The 20934-nt window shown below is 46.1% G+C and overlaps 1 protein-coding gene across 5 annotated transcripts in view; it reads right to left on the bottom strand.

The window, feature by feature from the left end:
• LOC119407218 (ras-like GTP-binding protein rhoA) overlaps window positions 1-20934 on the bottom strand; it is a 48668-nt gene that overhangs the window by 23680 nt on the left and 4054 nt on the right. Inside the window, exon 1 of one of the 5 annotated variants that reach the window (XM_037674096.2) lies at window positions 19246-19339. The exons of 1 other annotated variant lie outside the window; for it this stretch is intronic. Coding sequence is in view for 1 of the 4 variants with exons in the window: in XM_049419773.1 (XP_049275730.1) it covers window positions 19242-19311 (70 nt within the window). In the remaining 3 variants the exon portion in view is untranslated. Of the gene's footprint in view, window positions 1-8056; window positions 8389-8853; window positions 9417-19241; window positions 19340-20934 lie in introns of those variants that run through there. 3 more of the 5 variants (XM_049419773.1, XM_037674094.2, XM_037674095.2) reach the window with 3 other exon arrangements.

The following is a 20934-nucleotide window of genomic DNA, read 5'->3' as shown; positions in this document are numbered from 1 at the left end:
GTGAGATAAAAGAAATAGGACTAAGGCAGAACCAGTTCAGGTTGCTGTCTGTGTACAATCGAGAGCGTCATTCGATTGCGACCGAACGTAGACAACGATGCTGTTACAACAGTGAATAGCTTACATGAGCCGGTATTAGCCATAATCTAGTCAACACTAGCTTTCACTCAATTAAACAGCACATATGTCAGCACTCGCGCACATTTCCCAGTATTAAGATATCGCGGAAGAGATATTAGCAATCACTTAATTCGCATTAGTCATTATCAGACAATTAACATAGTATGTCAACACAAGCTGACAATAAGCCATCAACTAGCCTACACTAGACCACGCTCTGCTAACGTTTTTGGTCGCGTGATCGAACCGCAGCCGTGGCGGTCACGTTTAGATGGGGGCCCAATGCTTGAGGCCCATGTACATAGATTTAGGTGCACGTTAAAGAAGACCAGATGGTGGAACATTTCCGGAGCCCTCCACTACGGCGTCCCTCAAAACCATATCGTGGTTTTGGTATCACAATGTAAAACCACAGCAATTATTAATTAGCCTACACTATCAGATACCGGCTAACAGTAGCTTCAACGCCACAAAACGTTAGCAGCCGCCGCCGTGGTACCCGAAGGTCGCGGGTTCGATCACGGCCGAAGTGGTCGCATTTTCGATGGAGGCGGAAATGGTAGAGGCCCGTGTGCTGAGATATAATCATATCTTTGTGTTGGCACGTAAGACCTCAGCAATTATTATTATTAAAGTGTACCAATATTTACCAAATATTTACCGAACATTAGCAATAATTACCAAGCCATATTGACCAAACTTAGCCGTCACTTAGACGTCATTAGACAAAACTTGCAGACATTGACCACCATTTGGACAAAACTAGCCATCATTAGTCAGTATTAAAGAGTGCTGGCAATACACGAGTAGTTACGGCAGCCCATGAGACCACCGCTCACCGTTCGCAAATTGAGGGGGAGGTGGTTTGCGCTGGTACATGTGCCCCCGTGTAAAAAGAAAAAGGTTGACTTCCTGAAAGGTCTCTCACAAACAAGCCTTTTGCAACCAATGTTTACGAAACGTTCGCTTTCGTGTCGGGTATTTAGTGCGTACACGTACACCTCATTTTTATTTATTTGTTCTTTCTTTCCTTTCTGCCTAACGACCACCCTTCAAGGTCTCGTACAAGACAGCGCTTGGCAACGGCTGCTGTCTGAACAACTTTGACGATCGGTCGCTGTCAGTCGGCCAGAAACGCGCCCATACTGATTGGTTCTTTCCCTTTTTTTCTTTCTTTTTAGTGCGAAATCATTACTTGGCTAGGCTGACGTAGACGCGTGCCTGCAGGGCATACTTGGCACTAATGACGTTACAGCAATGAAATTACAGTAATTAAATTAATTTTTGTTGTAATGAATAACGCAATAAATTACAGTTCACAGAGACAGTTGCTTTGAAACGCGTTCGATAGGTTGGACGACCGAATACTTTCGGAAGAAAGAATCCTGCGCCGTCCACCTGACTTGACGTCACGGAAGAAGCGCTACTGCGCTTTCTGCGTTCAAACAGAACAGTTCTGTCAGAACGGCTCTCATTGGAACGCCTTGCCTACGTGTGCATGCATGTGAATTTTATTTATTTTATCTTTCTCTCTGTCATCTTCCCGCCCCCTATTTCCTCACCACTGCGCAGGGTAGTAAACCGGTTACCAGTACCAGGTTAACCTCCCTGGCGTTCCTTTTCATCTGTTTCTATCCCTCTACTTTTGTGCGCTGGTAAATCAGTAATGTAATATCTTAGTTCAGGCGAGTAATTTCAAGAAAGTTGCTCATTACTTTAAAAATAGATTTTGACTAGAATACAGCACGTCCGGTTCCCTCATGGTATAACAAATTTACAAAAAAAACAGAAAAGAAAAATAACACAGAAAAGGTGATCTGACTGCCAAACCTCAAGCGTGAGAAGTCGCACAACGATCTCAGACATTTCAATGTATTTGTGTTGTAAATAAATTGTGCGCCGGTTGTGCATAAATCATGTACTTTTGTCAAAGTAAATTCAAAGTAACTTCATTATTTTTCAAAAGTAACAGTTACGGCCAGCTGTAATTTGTAATGTAATTACTTTTACAAGACTTTAGAAAGGTAATTAGGAATGTAAGTAATTACATTTTCGAAGATTTTAAAACGTAGTTAGTAATATATTTGAGTTACATTTTACAGGACTTTAGACAAGTAACTAGTAATTATAGTTTCGTTACTTTTTAGGGTAAATTTTCCCATCTATGCTGCAGAGCGTCCACACAAAATCCGTGTCCGGAAAGCACGTGACTTCTCTCACCGGATACGCCCACATTAACAACGCACCAATCCAACGAGGGAGTCCTGGGTGCCGCCATAACGCCTTCTGGGTTGTCGTGAATATGCGTGACCCGCCCTCAAAAAATGCGCTGCTGCCGAGCCAGCAACGTCAGTCTTTGTACGCCGGTGAAACAGTCCAGAAATGAAGTTATCCCTGTCTCTCCGATGGCCGCCGCCAGAGTTTCCTAGAACATATACTAGAGGGAACTGCGGCGCTGCGATCGTTCAGCTACCATTGGAATTATGAGCAGTGCACGGACTTACCTACAGTCGAATACAACTTTAGAAGTCAGAGGCATTTCCTCCTCAAAGGCGGATGAACACAAGCCTGCACCAATGGGCGCGCACTCGGGACTGACGTCATGGCTGGTGGCTCCGCCTTCGGAGAACATGGGCGCGTGCATGAGCGGGACTATTTCTTTAGTCGCGGAGGCGATCGGCTGCCGCACTTCGGTCGTCTGGGCGGGGCCTCTCCCGACTTCTTAAGTTGTATCCGACTACAGTCTTCGTGCTTGCGGCTTCGAACGCACTTGTGGCTTCGTTCATTGTTGTGCATCAGTAGTGTTACTTGCCGACTTCCCCAACATTGTTTGATTTGAACGCTCAATTACATAAGTACATCGACAAACGCGCTATTAGTGAACGTGACAAGTACTAAAATAAGGGGATATTTGCAGGAAAAACGTGAATGAGCCCAAAAAGCGCGGAGAGGATTGTTAGTGCGGCTTGAGGGAGGGAAGGGGGGGAGGGGTGCCAACGCCCACGGCGGCCATCATTACTTTCTTCTTCCCTCTCTCTCTCCCCGCCCACCCCCACACTTTGCGTGAACATCTCGTTAGTGTTCAAGCCAGTAAATCTAGAACGTTTGTTCTATACTATCTAATTCACTTATGTTCGTCATATGACGCGTAATCATGGTGTCGATAAGCGCATAATAATTTTCCGTGTTTTTTTGCGAAAGATCAGCTTCCATGAGGTCTTGAATACAAGTACGCCGGTCACCTTAGATGAGGTCGACACTGCCTATAACTTCATACGGGTCCATTCTTGTGTTTATTTTACCACTGTACGAACCATAAGTAGACCTGGAATAGCAAGTCAGGCGATCGGTCAGGCTAACGTCCCCGGCATACCCATAAAGTTCAGCTGTGTCTGTATCTCCGGACTCAGCAGCTCAGATCACAGCCGGTAATGTTGTGCGTACACTTTCAGCGCAGTCAAACTGCCGGCTTGGCTTACAAGCGCTAAAATACCACTCAATACCAGTGACGGCGCCAGAGGAGAGCATGGGTGGGGGGGGGGGGGAGGAAGCTGCAATCCCCCCCCACCTCAAGAGTTAAACTGTCAACACGCACCGCATTTGTTCCCTCTGCCCCTCCGAAGGAACTCTCTTTTGTAGGTAACCATCCCCCCCTCCCTAGTGAAGCATGCTGGGGCCGCCTCTGCTCAATAGTCAATACACATGCTTAATGTCGATAACCAGAAAAGAAAAGTTTGTCACTTCATTAGTCAATAGACCTTTTCACAGACGGCTCCCTTGGCGACGCCATAATCCCCTCTGGGCTTTGTCTAAATATGTGTGACCTCCAAATGTGCACTGCCGAGGCTGTGACGTCAGCCTTTGTACTCCCGTGCCCCACCCCAGCATGGTGGTGTTTTTTTTTTCTCTCCTGTGAAAATGTCTATAGACCTGCTTCACGACTGTAAACGAGGAACTTACGACGTCTATAGCCACACGGTGAAAACGCTACACGCTTTATCTTAATAACATACACTATCAATGCCATTAGTCAATAGACATGACAACTAAATCAATCAATCAAGTTACGCATTCAAATAGCAAGCACAACAGGGCGAAAGCGTACGCTTCTGCCCGGTCGTTTTGACGTGCGTTGTTCGTTAGCGTCCGGGACGGCTCTCAGCTCTCCCATAGTAGAGTGTATACCCTAAATCGTCAACTACTTTTCCAAACACAATGATCAGAATGCCCTGGGTTCATGAAAACGTACTTCATTCCAGGAATTTATTTAAACTACGCAGCTATCCTCATTTGTGCATTTCAAAAACGAGCTCTCCTGAAGACAGTGTACGTTTAGAAAAAAACAGTGGACGATTCAGAGTACTGCGTACTATGGGAGAGTTGTACGCAGCTCTCTCGAAGAGGCATTTGTAGCGGTTGTAATACTCATACTGTTCCTTCGTTGGGGCCAGTCTAAGCTGCATGATAGCTTCCATACGCCACTATACATATGCTACACAAATGTGATAGCCACACTGTTTGATTTCATTAACATATTGCGTTTAACTATTAATATATTTAATTTTTATCAACGTACTTTAGGAATGTTTCGACAACTGCTTATGACCTTTATCTGAGACCTTGTAATGTCGCACGCGTAAATGGCCTAATGCTCTTATAAATTTCGGTAAGATCCTTCCAATTCCTGGTTCAGCGCGAGGAAGTTTCCTGTAGCTTTTGGGTGGTGTGTTAAAAAACTAATAACTAAAATAATCATACACAATCCAATTATATAGCGTGCTACAAATTTATGCACTTGTGTATTTATTAACGTCCAACAAAGCATCAGCTAATTGTATCAAGGTTTTTTTTTTTTTTTTTTTGCCACCACGGTGGTACAGTGGTTATGGTGCTCGGTTGCTGACCCGAAAGTCGCGGGATCGATTCCCGGCCGTTGCGGCAACATTTCGATGAAGGTGAAGTGTTTGAGGCCCGCGTGCTTAGATTTAAGTGCACGTTAAAGAATCCCAGGTGGTCGAAATTTCCGGAGCCCTCTGCTACGTCGTCCCCGTATATTTGGGACGCAAAACCCCAACAATCATTATTATTATTATTATTATTATTATTATTATTATTATTATTATTATTATTATTATTATTATTATTATTATTATTATTATTGAGTAGAAAAAATAAAGAGACGAATGACAGCTATGACGTTGGAGCTCGACACGAACCCTCGGGAAGGAAGACATTTCGCCCAGCTGCGAAAAACGTCACCGCAGAAATATGTGTCACGTGACTTAACCGCACCTGTACCGCGGTCATTTGCTTCAGCTGCAAAAACATATGTCACGTAGCGAACACACAGCGCGCGCCTTAGTTTCCAATGCTCCATAGTTTATCGCCAGAATATCTTCCTTACAGTAAAGTATTTACTCAATGGCAAGATGGAAGATTTATCAGAGCCGATGTGCGTGACCGTAAGAAGCGAACAAATAATGAATCTCAGGAAGGCATAGGGGCCGTTAATTGAACTGTAGTAATTAGGGCAATTATCGTACGATGAAAAATATTGCCAATTACTGGTGTTTTACGTTGCCAAGCCACGGTATGATTACGAGGCGCGCCGTAGAGGAGAACCCTGGAATAATTTAGAACATTTGGGGCTCTTTAATGTGAACCTGAACTTCAGCCCACGAGTGTTCTATGGATTCGCGCCCATTGAAATGCGGCCCCCGTGGCCGGGAATCGAACCCGCGTCCTTGAGCAATAGCAGCGCGACACCATATGAATGAAAATAAAAGTGGGCGAAAAGCAACTTGAGGCCCGTGGGACACAGAACAAAAACTGCGCGTCACATGGTGTACACGGTAATTAATAATAGGGACTTTTAGCTGATACGTACAGTTTTTAACGTTACCGTGTTACCGGAAATACCAGCGCATAGTACACGGGCCTCTAGCATATCGCCTCCATCGAAATACGGCGGCCGCGGCCGGGATTCGATCCCGCGACCTCCGCGTCAGCGGTCAAGCACCCTAACCACTGTACCACCGAGGCGGACACCACTGCCTACTAAGCTACCACGGTGCGCTTCGAGAACTCAGAAATTTACCTTCAAACAGGCACGGAGCATCATTAAGTGCGTAACTAATACCACAATTAGACGCTATTAGCGGATCATGGTGGGTTCGTGATGCGCTAGCATTTTCCTTAATAACACCGGCATGCCATCACCAACGGAAGGCGTGACATAGAGATGTGTGTCACGCGGACGCCAAAGTCGTCTCGCGATGTCACAGCACAAACACGCCATATATCGTCTCGACCGAGACGGACAGCGCATTAAAAGGTGAAGAACCGTTCAGCCGAGGCGACTCGATGGATCCCACGTCAACGCGACGAGGTCATGTAGGTATATCGCTGCAAAATTCATCTAACGCGGACGCGAACAATCATTTCGCGCGTGCCACTGTTGCTGCGGGCCACGCGGACCATCGATTCAATTGGATTATGATCCCGACGCAAGCCTCATGTATGATATACGTATACGTACAGTCAGCATCAAAAGTTTAGAGACTAGACACAAGAAAAAGCTGAATATTACCGCTGATTCGACACGCAGCCTTGAATTTAAGATTTCTGGCCTGTTAGGAAACGAGCTAACAACGTGTACTGCGCAGCTAGACCAAATACGGGACAGATTGCTCGGAAATTCAATGTTTTTATCAAAAATAGTGATCTCGAAAATTTCGACGCCGACTGTACATTACACTTCAACAGCGAATACTTCATGAAGAACATAGAGAACAACTTACAATTCGGTAGCAGCAAGCTGCGAATGCAACGAAGATACGAACAAAAGCAGCCATGTTTTTCTATGGTCAGCTAGGTTATCGAAATCGTCAAAAATCTATATTACAATTGCGGTATATAGAAGTAAACGCATTACAAGCCATCTTATAATATTTAGGAACATCTAGGCGCAAGGCATGGGTGTCACTCTGGTGCGTTGTCCTCTCCTGGTGCTTCTCCGTCTTTTCGAGACCATTCGTGACGCGAGCAGTCTGTTCCCGTGACGTCACGAGGAAATAAGCTCTCTATTGGTCCATATACGAGAGATATCAGTCGTTAATTGTCTTCTACCCTGCTTTCTCATGCAGTCGCACGCCCGTTTTGCCTCGTCTCGCATGACTATCGCGCGCGATCAACTGATTTCGGTTCGTCTTGCGCGTTTTCGACTGCGCGAGCGGTGATAAGAGCGGGTAGCCGGAAAACGCGAAATCTTGATTGGCTCAAAGCTTAGTGGTGACATTGTCCACGTGTTCTATGAAGAAATAAGTGGCGAGGAGGAGATAGGGCCCGTGGGAAGAGTAGCAAAGGAGAGGAAGAAGCCACTCAGTCTTCTTTGGACTCGGAGTGCTTTAGGGGCCCTTTAATGTTTGTCTGTCCAACTGTCTCTCTTTTAAATCGACTAATAAAATGCCAAGATCTTTTAGTCTTTACCACGAGAAGGTAGGTGTCTTTGCCGATTAATCAACCACGACGTCAGGTACATGCACTAGGCGGCCGCTATTACACCAGTGTTTTCAATGTGCACCCAGTCCAGAACACACAAATCGTGCTTGAAGCAGCTAGTTTGGCTAGTTGGAACACCGAACTTTGATGCATTTCCATCGCGTATGCGAAATATGAAAAAAAAAACAAGAAAAAAAAAACTAGTAGACAGGGAAAGAAAAAGGGGATAGTTAGAACGCTGGACTGTCCTTTTTCCCATCCGTGTCTGTTTTTGTTTTTTTTTGTACTTCGCTTATGCGCTGGAAATGTATTCAAGTACAGAAACAGCAGGCCCAGCGTCAGCGCGCGAGCACATGTCAGAGGCGTTACGTTTAGACGCTTATGCGACGTCTACGTAGCACGCGAGGAGGAGGCGAAGGTGGCTTCGGTGACTCACGTTTTCTTTAGGAGAAAGCCTCGCAGCCGGTCATGGTAGCAGTTCGCACCGACAGCACAGGTATATCCAGCAGGAAGGTCGAAGAAATCGACGCGGAAAAGACGAAACAACAGCGGCGGCGGCTTTTTTAGCGCCTCCCGGTCGAATGGAGCGCGCGTCGGCGGTGAATCCGGCCAGCAGAATGCCCCCTCCGAGGGTCACGCAACAAACACGCCGCCGCCAACCACGTGCGATCGGCGGAGCCGAGTCGCTCGCTTCCGCCTCGATCGCGACGATCGAATGGGTGTATCCGTGTCGCAGGCGACGCGCACCTTGTAGCATACAGGGTGTTTCAGCTAACGTGCACCAAGTTAGCGCATAGACAATGTTGGTGAGTACTACTTGGACGGTGCTACAATCACGACTCTGTTTTGTTTGTTTTGTGGCCTAGTGTCGCAGAATTGTTGGGCTTTTACGTCCCAAAACATACACCTCATCTTTGTTCCTGCAGCGTACTTCTAAGACTGCGGGCGAATGCAACAAACGCTCTAACGACACATCTGTGCAGTTATAATATGTATACTCTTTCAGTCTTCGTGTCTCCACGGTAGTTCTGCGACTGCTCATCGCCTTCCTTCGATACGCGGGGCTTATCAGTGCTTGCTGACCCACATCCTTGCTAAACACACACTATTTCAGGCGTATAATTACACGCTATGTACGCCAGGCTAGTCTATGTACGCCTGTTGAGACACATTACTATAGTAATTATCGTTACATTAGTACCCTACATTGCAATAACACATTATGGTACCTACGCTGATCGTAGACCTGGTTGTCACGAAGGTCGGTTTTCTTCTGGCGTTCCCATCACGGTCATCTGGTTCAGTGTTCCGGAAAGGGTTAACGTCACAAAGCTGCACCGCGAGACGGTCACACCACTTGATGAACACATGTAGTTCAGTCCTGAAACGCAGGTAGATAGTCGTTTCAGTACACCGATCGGGTAGAGTCGGTCGAACGTAGGGAAACGCGTCGTCGGAGAGCGCAGCGTTTCGTCGACCGAGGGTAAAACCTTGCGACACGTGCCTCGCACCCTCACCAATATACTGACGCACTTGACTAAGCACACAGGAAGCGGCGGATATCAGTTTCACATGAACGGTTCGACGGGCATCGCAGTCACTCAGTCAATCGTCGATAGCGGCGCGCGTGCATGTGTGTATGCGGAGAGCAGTGCTGTGCCGACGGCCAATAAACTCGTTCTAGCGCGCCGTGGCGACGCTTCACAATCGCTCGCTGGTCTCAGCGGGAGACCCAGCCACATATGGCTGCTGTTTGCTAGCTCGGCATGCGGCCGCCGCCGGCGGCGTACGCACGACACACGCGCCTAGTTGGCAACGCGGCTGTGAATGCTTTTGCGGACGAAACCGAGCATACCTGGCGGGCTGGTCGCCAGCCTTGCGTCACCCGCCGCTAGCTACAGGTGTATCAGCACCGCCTGTGGGGCGGGTGGGTCGAGGCATATTGTTTCACAATAGTACGCTAGAGGAAAATCTGGCGCTAGTGTCTATGGGAGCTGAAAACGCATGGCACTCCAGCCAGAATTATGGGGAGTACACGTATTTCCCTACGTTTCTTTCTTTCGGCTCCTTCCGTGTGGCCTGCAGCCGCTTTGTCGCAGGACGAAGCCACAAATGAGAGAGCTGAGTTAGTTGGTAGGCGTTCGTGTTCATAGGTGTGCGCAGGGTTCCCCATTAGGGGGGCAAAGGTTCGTCTCACCGCCCCCCCCCCCCCCCACCCTACTAAGTCAATGTATGGGGCAGATTTCGCGTCCCCCCCCTCCTAGGTGAGTAGAAGGGTCAATGTACGGGGCAGATTTTGCGCCCCCCTCTTAGGTGATTAGGGGGGGCGGCCGCCCCCACTGCCCCCCCTGTGCGCACGCCTATGTTCGTGTTGAAAAGACTGGGCGTGCAAACATAGAACTAAAGACTGAAAAAGGCCGGGGTACGCACATGCGTGGAAAGGAGGATGCATAACAGAGGGAGAGGGGGAGTAGAAAACGATGAGAACGCGCGCACCTGTTGCTTTGCTGGCAGCCGTAGCTGCTGGAGCATCCGCTCGGTACAGCAGTTCGAGGAGAAAGGTTCGATGACGGCGATGGGGAGACACAGGCGCGCAATGCTGTACCATCGCGGTGTGCACACACGGCCCGGAATATAATGCATCATTGGATGCAAAGGACAAAAAGCGTGAAAGGCGTCGTTGGAGCGTGCAACCGTTAGGTGGTGTCGTCAACGGTGCGCTACGCGCCATTGCGCGCATTTATTCCACGCTCTTTTTTTCTCTCTATCATGCATTCTTTGCGAAGTATCTATCTATCTATCTATCTATCTATCTATCTATCTATCTATCTATCTATCTATCTATCTATCTATCTATCTATCTATCTATCTATCTATCTATCTATCTATCTATCTATCTATCTGGCAAGTGTGTGCATGTATGTGTATGACTGCCTGCCTGGCAAGTATCTATCTATCTATCTATCTATCTATCTATCTATCTATCTATCTATCTATCTATCTATCTATCTATCTATCTATCTATCTATCTATCTATCTATCTATCTGGAAGTGTGTGCACGTATGTGTATGACTGCCTGACCGGCAAGTGTCTGTCTGTCTGTCTGTCTGTCTGTCCGTGTGCATCGCTGTATGTATGTATGTATGTATGTATGTATGTATGTATGTATGTATGTATGTATGTATGTATGTATGTATGTATGTATGTATGTATGTATGTATGTATGTATGTGTACATGCCTCTATGTATGCGTGTGTGAGTGCGTGCGCGCGCTTGCATCGACTGGTATTCGAACCCGGAAGACGGCACGACAGTTTCCTTTCTAGAGGCAGTCCTGCGCGGCGCACACGCCTCGAAAAGTAGACACAGAAAGTGGGGCCACTTAACGACCCGAAACCGTCAGGCCCCAGACACCTCTGCACCAATTAACGCCGCTGTGACCGTGACGTCACCACTTGCGTACCTGGTTTTATACGATCCCTTACACAGTTGAACCAAGTTATAGGGAACCAGGTAATCTAAAAGCGTCTGAATACCAGCCACCTGGTACGTATACATAGTTGAAAACAATGCATGGTTAAAAAACTCTCAACTGAGGACACAGGGCTACCGCTAGTGCAATATAAACACGGTCCTTGCTTGTGCGTGCTTATACTGCACTGCTCTTAACTATGGATAACGAACCGGCTTATGAGCTAAATACACTTTCGTACATCAGACAAACTGATATACCAAAGTTCGCCTATAACAAACTTGAACTTGAAGAAAGAAGCGCTTAACAAACAAACCTATGAAAACTTTCAAAATTACAAAGAAAAAAAAAAGGTACGTCATAAGTGCTTTCGTGAGTCAATTTACACTCCACAGAATAAAGATTCGGGCATCACATATAATCACAAGAAAAAGCGCCCCTGCCACCTTTTCCTTTCCGCTCGCTTTCCACATCCTTTTCGCTCGAGACTTCCTGTCACTTGCGTTTCGAGCTCTTCGTCCCCAAGTTCCTCGATCGAAGATTTTCCCACCTAGACCGGTTGAAGGCAAGGTACTACGACTACCTTCCCGTCAGCTCGTATCCGTGCCTATATCGGCAAACCCCAGACACCTTCCTGGTTTCTTTAAAGCGAAACCTCACTTCCTATATGCGTCTAGTTACAATGAACAAAAAAATAAAAAAAGGATAAAAACGGCAGCACCGCGGACCTTACTGAAACCCGGGAAGCTGTGAAGGCGAACAGTTTAGTCGTTTTTGCCTTTTCTGGCATTGAGAGCTAGAAACGAGGAAAATACGTTTTGTGTATAGACTCCGAGTAATAGTAGCTATACGCTTAGCTCGAGCGTCAGCAGGAAACATGCACGCGCATGTCTTTTTTGTCTGTTTATTGAAATTATGTAGAGGAGAGGTTGGTGCCTTTATGGTGGCACCGGCTACTCCTATACTCGCTTAGCAAACGAAACATCAAATACTAAAAAAGGAGAGAAACAATAGAGCGCAAGGTATACGTCACCCGACCGAACACGAGGTATACAAACTCAGCATAATCGAACGGCACACGAGTCACAAATGTTCCACTGCGAGTTCAGGTGAGTAGAAAGAGTTCACGTGCGCACGTTTAGAGCGCAGGTATAATGTTCTTTCTTTTCTCCTTCTTTAGTTTATCTAAAAGAGAAGGGGATACCTCAGAACGCATTGACATATGCAAAAGTGGACTAGCACGCTCAGTTAGTCACGTATTTTGCCGAGAGCGACCCCTTTTGTATTCATTATTCGAAGATGTTATATGAACCTTTTATGTTCTTTGTGTGTGATTTTTATGCCACAATGAATGATTGAAGTAATCAATTAATGCTATAGTGGTGGCCGGTTAGTGGCTGAATGAAAAATAGACAAATAGGTGAAAGTATCAATAAGTCAAAGGTAATGAATGAATGAATGATGAATGAATATGAATGAATGAATGAATGAATGAATGAATGAATGAATGAATCCGCCGCTAAGCACGCGGACTCTCCCATCCTTACACGGCCGAGACAAACAAAGAAATAATGATATCTGGAGTTTAACGTCCCAAAAGACAAACAAAGAAAAAAAAGCGGGAAAAACAAAGACACAATTAAGTGAACCAAGCGGACACTGCTGCACAAACACCCATGAAGGAAATGACCGGCCCCTTTCTTTCTACGCGCGTACACTGCAGTACAATCGTACGAGGGCGCGCACGCCTAAGCGGCGTGAGTCAGGGAAGCGCGTCCACCGCTCTCCGCCGTATAAACAAGGTCACCAGCTGCGACTCGTCCTCGGATGGCACGCGCACTTGCCCTGACGCGGGGATGAGAGAGACGCGTGATAAAGCTGTTGCCCTCTCGGCGCCTAGAATCGGTTTTATACGCGGACCCATATCTCTCGTTTCGTTTCGCAAGCCACCGTTATTGGAGATGGGCCGTTGTACCGGGTCAGCTCCCTTACCTCACCTCCCACCCCCTGACACCAGCTGGCCATTCTCTTCTTCGGCATCCTCGTTCGTTCTTTCTTTCTTTCTTTCTTTCTTTCTTTCTTTCTTTCTTTCTTTCTTTCTTTCTAATATTTCATTGTTACGTTCTCTTTCATTCTTTCCGTCGTCCTTTCTCTCTTAGTTTATTCATCTTGCCACTTTTATTATTGCTATTTATTTATTAATATTTTTTTGCTACGCCTTATGGCTGTTCTACGCGTGCCTCGGCTGTCTGGTGCACAGAGCTTCCGAAGGCATCTCAACTTTCCGTGACAACAAGGAGCAAGTTGACGAGCCAAATAGCCCACAAATCGATGATCGCCAATAAAAACTTTTGCAAAAGCTTAGTAGACTGCTAAATCATTGGATCGAGATTGACCGAAGCCAGTGTCAGTCTTATAAAAGTGGACCCAACATTAGCAAGCCTTTAGTCATCTCTAGCGACGGCGTCAGTTAGGGGGGGGGGGGGGTGCAGGAGGGGCGTGCTCGCACTCCCCTCCTCTTGCTGGGCCACATAAAATAAGGCCGCATAACGAGGACGCAAAACACGAACGCTGGAGTTTGCATCTTCTTTGTGTGTATCAATGTGTCTTGTGTGCGCTGCTTCGCCAATACCTAGCGAGCCCTTATTTGGGGCTGCATTTTCTAGGCATGAAGTATTCTGTTGCAATGAACCTAGAGTTAGCAAACTTCTACATTTTGGTATCACAGGAACGACAGATGTTTTTGCGTACCTCACAATTGCGCCAAATTAGTCCTGCTTAACTCCTCCCCCCCCCCCCCCCCCCCGCCTCCTCGCTCACCCCACCGCCCGAGCAAACGGGAAAGTTAAGCATCTGGTCTTCACTAGTCGACGCTGTAGCCATGACTGAGCCTACGTCAGGCAATTAATAATAATATCTGGGGTTTAACGCTCCAAAACCACGATATGATTATGAGAGACGCCGTAGTGGAGGGCTCCGGAAATTTCGACCACCTGGAGTTCTTTAACGTGCACCTAAATCTAAGTACATGGGCCTCAAACATTTTCGCCTCCATCGAAAATGCAGCCGCCGCCGCCGCCGGGATTCTATCCCGCGACCTTCGGGTCAGCAGTCGAGCGCCATAACCACTATATAGACCACCGTGGCGGGGCCCCTACGTCAGGCATTGCAGTGATAACGAAGGCCATGTTAGACGCTATGTTAGAGACTGCACTGCCTTCGTGATCGGCCCTGACATTACACACACAATTCTGACATTACACACAATCATTTCGCCCTTTTAAAAATGTGAATGGAAGCAACCTGTACGAGGTGTTTTCTGTGATTAATTAACGCATCCACCGCGAGCGTTGTACTGCCAGCAGACTTCCGCATAGAATCCTGAAGGCCGAATATGCGTGGAGCCATCTCGAAGGCTATTTACCTGACGTGTAATTCTGAAGGCTTTAATATTTGCGAGACCATCTGTAAGGCTAAGCGGCAACAAAGGCGCCGCGTTGTCGCAACAACGCGGTCAGGTATTCGTGCGAGCGTTTCGCTTCGCAACAATGTGGCAATGTGTCTCAATGGCGAAATGCGGAAAAACAACGATGTCACGTGGATGCTAACGACGTCTTTGCAATGACAGCATTCCTTTCTTCTTCTGTTCCCTTTATTTATTTATTTTTTTGTTGCCGGGAAAGAAAAAAAATACTTAATTTGATGCGGCAGTGTGTGTCCAACAAAATGCGGAAAAGGGGATGTCGCATGTGGACACCGAGGTCATCTGTGCTGCGGCATAATTCGTTGTTGTTGATTTCTCCCGAAAGAAAGAAAGAAAGAAAGAAAGAAAGAAAGAAAGAAAGAAAGAAAGAAAGAAAGAAAGAAAGAAAGAAAGAAAGAAAGAAAGAAAGGCTGCACGCAAAGCTATGTCGTTCCTTCAACTGTGCTATTGCGCATGCGGCACAATTTTTCGACCTTGTCGCGCTTTGCGATGTACAAAACTTTATTCTCTACTTTTATCGCTATTCTCTGTCACTTTTCGTGCGCCTTTGTTCTTCGCTATCGCTTCTGCATTCATAAACGTGCACGCTGTTTATGTCGCCCGTTTGAAACGTCGCATTTGATTCTAAGGTGAAAACCGAGACGCAATAATAAAGAACTGCAGGCAGCAGACGAAAAGCCCAACGTCGTCCGATGTTGACGAAAAGGGAAAACTGCCGCCTACGCATCTGTATAGCAAAAAAAAAGAAAAAGAAAGAATCGATACGGATTCCTTCAAAAACAAAAGCCTCCTCTTGACGAAAAAGTTCGTCCTAATGCTGGATTTATTTATTAAATTATTTTTCGTCAGGAAGCTTCTGTTAATATTTTTTAGAAAGCCGTATAGATTTTGTCTTAGTTTTCGTGCATAGAAAATTATGGGAGCTTCACACCAGTGTTGCCAAGCCTGAAGGAAGATCGGAGCTTGGTGGCCATTCTTGTTTTTGTTTATTTTTTCTTTCTTTCTTTTTTCCTTTCTTTCTTTCTTTCTTTATCTTTCTCACTGTTTCTTGTGCCTGTTGTTTTCTATTTACTTTCTCTGTATTAATTTATTTCTCCCTCTATCTATTTCTTTCTCTTTCTCGCTCTTTGTATCTTTATTTACCTTTCTTCCCTTTCCTTTTCTCTCTCTCTCTCTCTTTCTTTGTTTCTCTTTATTTTTTTCTCTCTTGCCCTCTGTTTTTTCTATCTCTTTTTCGTGTCTGTTTCTTTCTATCTCTTTCTGCCTATCTGCCTTTCTAGTTTTCTCTCTCTCTATTTTTTTCTTTCTTTCTCTCTTTCTCGTGTTTTACGTGCCCCACTTCGCCGAGCAGAGTTTTCGTTTAAAAAAACGAAACCCCTCAGCTGTAAAAACGGGTGTATGACGATTTTTTCCTTTCGCGACTCTCGCTCCGCCTTGCGGGATACTACGGAACTCACCAGTCGTCATCTCACATTTGTCGCGAAAAGCAGACGCAATATGCGAGAGAACCAGGCCACTGGACTCACAATACAGAGTAACAAACTTAACTGTGTCTAGTTTCATGATTTTATTAACCTAAACCGCAGAACGAGCGCTCGTCATGTTCTCTTTATTTCTGTGTTTGTCGGCGTCCATTTGCGCTATAAAGAAGTTATTACCAAAAAAATTAACTCGCTCAAATTTGAACATTTTTGCACACGGCACAAGGCGTTTCTGCCTGCAAGTGGCGCCACTGAAATCAACTGATTGACGCAGGAAACAATGACGTAGCAGGTAGACGCTAAAGGCGCATGCATGTAGCGGCTACGTCACTAACATAAAGCCGCAAGGAAGTTAGATTCACTTTTGGAGCGATAGATGTGTCACTTGTACACACATTTGATGCAGGCCATTGGGCATAACAGTGCCGGTGGGCGGGGCCAGATGACAAACTCTCCTGAGAAGGTCACTTCACTGAGCGAACCATGAGACATTATGTCCTCCTGCGAACACATGTAAATATACTCCCTCCATCCTCTCCCTCTTCTTCACCCCCCTCCCTTTTTTTTCACTGATTGCCGCCGTTCAGGCGTCAGCAACTCCAGCTATAGTTAGGGAACAAGTTAATTAATAATTGTTGGGGTTTTACGTCCTAAGATAACGGATATGATTATCAGAGACGCCGTAGTGCAGAGCTCCGGAAATATCGACCACCTGGGGTTCTTTAACGTGCACCTAAATATATGGGGGCACAAGTTAAGAAGTCCGGAAAGGCCCCGCCCAGATGACCCGCTTGGCCAAGCGCAGCAGCCGATCGCCTCAGATACTAAAGTAATAGTCCCACTCATGCACTCGGCAAATGTTCGCCGACGGCAGGGTCACCGGCCGTCCGGCTCATGACGTCAGTATGGAGCGCGCGCGCATTGGTTTAGGCTTTTCCTTTTTCTTCCCTCCTTTTGTAAATGTTTCCTCAAACAACCACGTGCTACTGCCACCTGAAATGCAACGACCTTTCAAGACTAGTTTTGACGGATTGTCTTCACGATGGACGATCACAGAAAAAGAATTAAAATTACTGGACCAGTCTTAAATAAAGTATATTCATTCAGTCATTCATTGCTTCGCTAGCGAAACTATTATTTAATCATAAGAACATCGACCAAGTACCATAACAGAACGAACTATTGGCTCCATTCAACACTCGTTCCTACATTTTCTTTTATTCGTTTGTCCCTTCATCTATGTAATCTCCCAGAGTTTGCACAGGTATAGAGTATTAGTACTTGGGCCTTCATGCACTTGCGTTCTTTTGTACTCTTATCACGTTTGTTTGTTTTGTTTTTTTTTTGTTTTTTTTTTTGCTCGGGAGCCTGAGTACTAAGAGAACGTACATGGGCCCCTACCTTGGAGTTCGCAATGTTAATACTCTCTAATACAGAGTTTTAGTGTGCCGGGGGACAAAGCGGCTTACGTATTCGTAAGCCTTTGCGTTCCTACGTATTATCCATGGGTGCGGCTGTGTTAGTACAAAAAGAACGCGAGAGCGTGCATACGTAAGCTGCTTGGGGTCGCCGGCACTAAAACTCTCTAATGACAAATTCCGCGGTGTCGCCAAGTGTGAGGTGTACGTGTGGCAATCATGAGCCGGGACATCCTGGCAGTAATTTTGGAAAAGCCCCTGAAGCGGTCATGCATGTTCGCTGGAATGGAGAGAAAGCGGAGAGAAAAAAAAAGTTATCTGTGAAGAATAGTTTCTGTCAACAAAAAGAAAAAGGAAAAAAAAAAGCTCGCATAAAAGCCTACTTGCCCCCTTTGACGAATCGTCAACTGACAGCTCGCAAAACAATTACTGCACATGCGTGACCAGGTATCTTTTCCACGCGAAAGCCTCGACCACAGACTAGCAAGCAAACAATTATTTTTTGTTGTTTCATTCACCACTAATCCTTGTATCTCCTTTCTTTCGTTTCCCCCTTTCTCTCTGTACTAGATTGAACTGTTTTATAAAGTGTCAACTAATGTAATCACGAGCTCCGGTTCCCATTTTTTTATTTTAATTATATTACAGTCAGCCGTCTCCTCTTCGCTCGTATTTCTTTCTTTGTATGCAAATCGCACATGTGCGCATGTCGCATTGAAATAGCAACACGTTGCAGCGCATAGCTTTTGACTCTCAATACACAACTGCGAAAACTGCAATGCCAATCCAACCCGAAGCGTTTGGACATCCGCACACCACAAAACGAGCCGTGCAGGGGCACTTGCATTTGTAGTAAAGAAGAGCCGCTCTAAATTACTAATTCATTAGAAAATCGCAATAAAGCTTTACTCCATTTGTACATAACAGAAACAGATCTGGTGACATCAATATTTTTAAAAACGTTTCACTCTGTTATCAGCGCTACTGGACACTAAACGCATCGACTTTTGCGAAGCGAAGAGCTAAATAACGACTTCGCTATCATGAAAAGACAGGAACAACAAACACGCCGAGCTTAAGCAAAAAAAAAAAAAAACGTTTGGCCCCTTCATTACCAAGGACACTGCAAGAACGTTCAAAATAATCTACGAGTGCGTTAAACCAAGAAGCTAATAATTAATAATAATTTCCAGAGTTTTAAGTGCCAAAACCAGGATATGATGAGCCACGCCGCAGTGCCGAAGTCCAGATTAATTTTAACAACCTCGAATTCTTTACCGTGAACCTAAATTAAAGCTTACAGTGTGTAACGCATTTCTTCCCCATAGAAATGCGGCTACAGTGGCTGGGAGTCGAACCCACGACCTCGAGCTGAGCAGCGCAACTACTCAGCCTGCAGGTAAACCAAGAAGCTATCAACTGCACCGAAAATTCATCGAACGGATTGCCATCTTAGCGCAAAGAGTCAAACAACTTCACTCTCAAGGTCAAAACGCAAAAAGCGGTAGCAGTTGTCGACTCAAAAACATGAAATTTAGCATATCATTAACCAGGCATCCATCCGTAAGTGCAGCAAGAGTGTCAACTTACACCAAACAAAGACGTCCCCGCTTTTTCAGATTCCTAAAAACATCGCCAATGTTTCTACTTTTCTTTTACAAAAGCTATTGTGTCATTCTTCCTCATTACCCCAAGGTGACCCTGTATGCCAAGATTAAAAAATTAAACGAACACATTCAACTAAAAGCTCATCAAGTGCATTCACTCACACGTTTACACGAAGTGTAGTCGACCACAGAGGAGCCACCTGAAGTGTCGCGACAACCGCGTGGCATCCGCGCACTCCTGTTGACGGAACGAACTGAAGAATCGGCTTTCCCCGACTGAGGTACTACACACGTCACGTCCTCTCCGTGCTGCGAGCCAAGCCGTCGCATACCTGGAACGTGGCTTCGGCGGCAGCAGTACAGACTAGTGCAGTATCTGTATGTGCGTGCGTGTGCTTGCCGGGAGCCGCGGCGGGGGCTTCCACAAACGGTACGGGTTCGGCGACAACAACAAAAAAAAAAAAAAAAAGAAGAAAGACAGCAGCGAGGGCTCGTCTTACCGGCGTCGCGTTCGAATGGAAGGGTAGAATAGTCTAGAGAAGTCTGTGCGCCGCGCTCTGTTTGGCTTCTAGCGACCGCGGGCAGTTCTTTCCGGTGCTCGCAACTTAATGTGCAACTCTGTAACGTCAATTCACGAGGGCTTTCTCTCTCTCCCTCTCATCTGTATTCTATCTATGACGTCATTAATTTAGACGGTGTCTCCTACGGCCTGCATTGCAATATACCAGTAAAGATGAATTGAGTAGCGTTATAAAAGAGCCGCACTCTAAACATGGCAAGGTTCGGAAAAATTCATCCAGCGAATGTGGTGGCCAAAATACGAAAGAGGACATCGATGCCAATGACGTCACACTGGCATGCAGGTGCTCAAAGGTCCGGCGTCAAAAAAAAAAAAGCAATAATCCTCATCTTCTCTTTTAATGACTAACCTATTAAGAGAGAATAAACAGAAGATGTGGGAGTGGGAAAGAAGGACGGAAGTCCCACATTAGTCTCATTTATTTTATTGCGTACGTCACTTCCAGCCACTCGAGTCCGCAAGGTTCTCTAAACCTACTCTTTACATAAAGGTAGTGAAACCTTCTCCTAGTACCAATACCTCGACGGGGTGGTTCGAGACAGCCAAGAAGGGATTGGTAGGTAGAGGGCTTCAATCTCGGCAAGTTGGCACGCCAGTGAGCTTGTATCCAAGACGCAGGCTCCTGGTTGTCGCACCGAGGAACTGGGCCGATATACCGGTGGGACTTTGTTGAGGTCGTACGATGGTTACCGTACCGTCATACGGCCGTGACCCGGTAAGTGGGCGGTCGACGTTTGCTGGGGTCGTGGGTGTGGATGTGGAGGTTTGAAGTCCCACAATGCTCTCTGTGTCTTTTTTTTTTGTGTGTGTGTGCACGTCACTTCCAGCTGTTGACTCCAATATCAATATCAATTAGAAGAAAAAGAAGAATAAACATAACAATCGAAGATTTCGCGGCTCTGTAACTGCGACGGTGACTGGACATTTAGAAATATCTTTTATTGTCCCTATTCTCTCTGAAGTACTACTTTCGTCTTTTTCCACCTCTATCTTACTAAGTGACCAATGGTTTTAAGCCTGACATGTCTGACAGCCACCGCGTACGCAACCAAGAGCCCCCGAACGCAGAATTCCAGAACAAACTGGTATTTACATTAAACGCCCGTTTGCTTCTCCTTGCGACAATGCACGGTGTCCCCCTCGAAGCGAGACGTCGCCGTAGTAATGGGTTAATAGAGAGTTTTAGTGCTGGGTTCCCGCGGGCTTGGGGGCGCGCGGGCCCTTGCGCTCTTTTGTATTCTCCGTGGATGCGGCTGGGATACAAAGGAACG

This window comes from Rhipicephalus sanguineus, chromosome 10 (genome assembly GCF_013339695.2).
Source record: "Rhipicephalus sanguineus isolate Rsan-2018 chromosome 10, BIME_Rsan_1.4, whole genome shotgun sequence".
Classification (NCBI taxonomy): domain Eukaryota; kingdom Metazoa; phylum Arthropoda; class Arachnida; order Ixodida; family Ixodidae; genus Rhipicephalus; species Rhipicephalus sanguineus.
The sequence above is the reverse complement of the archived record's forward strand: the minus strand, read 5'-3'. Positions and strand labels throughout refer to the sequence as shown.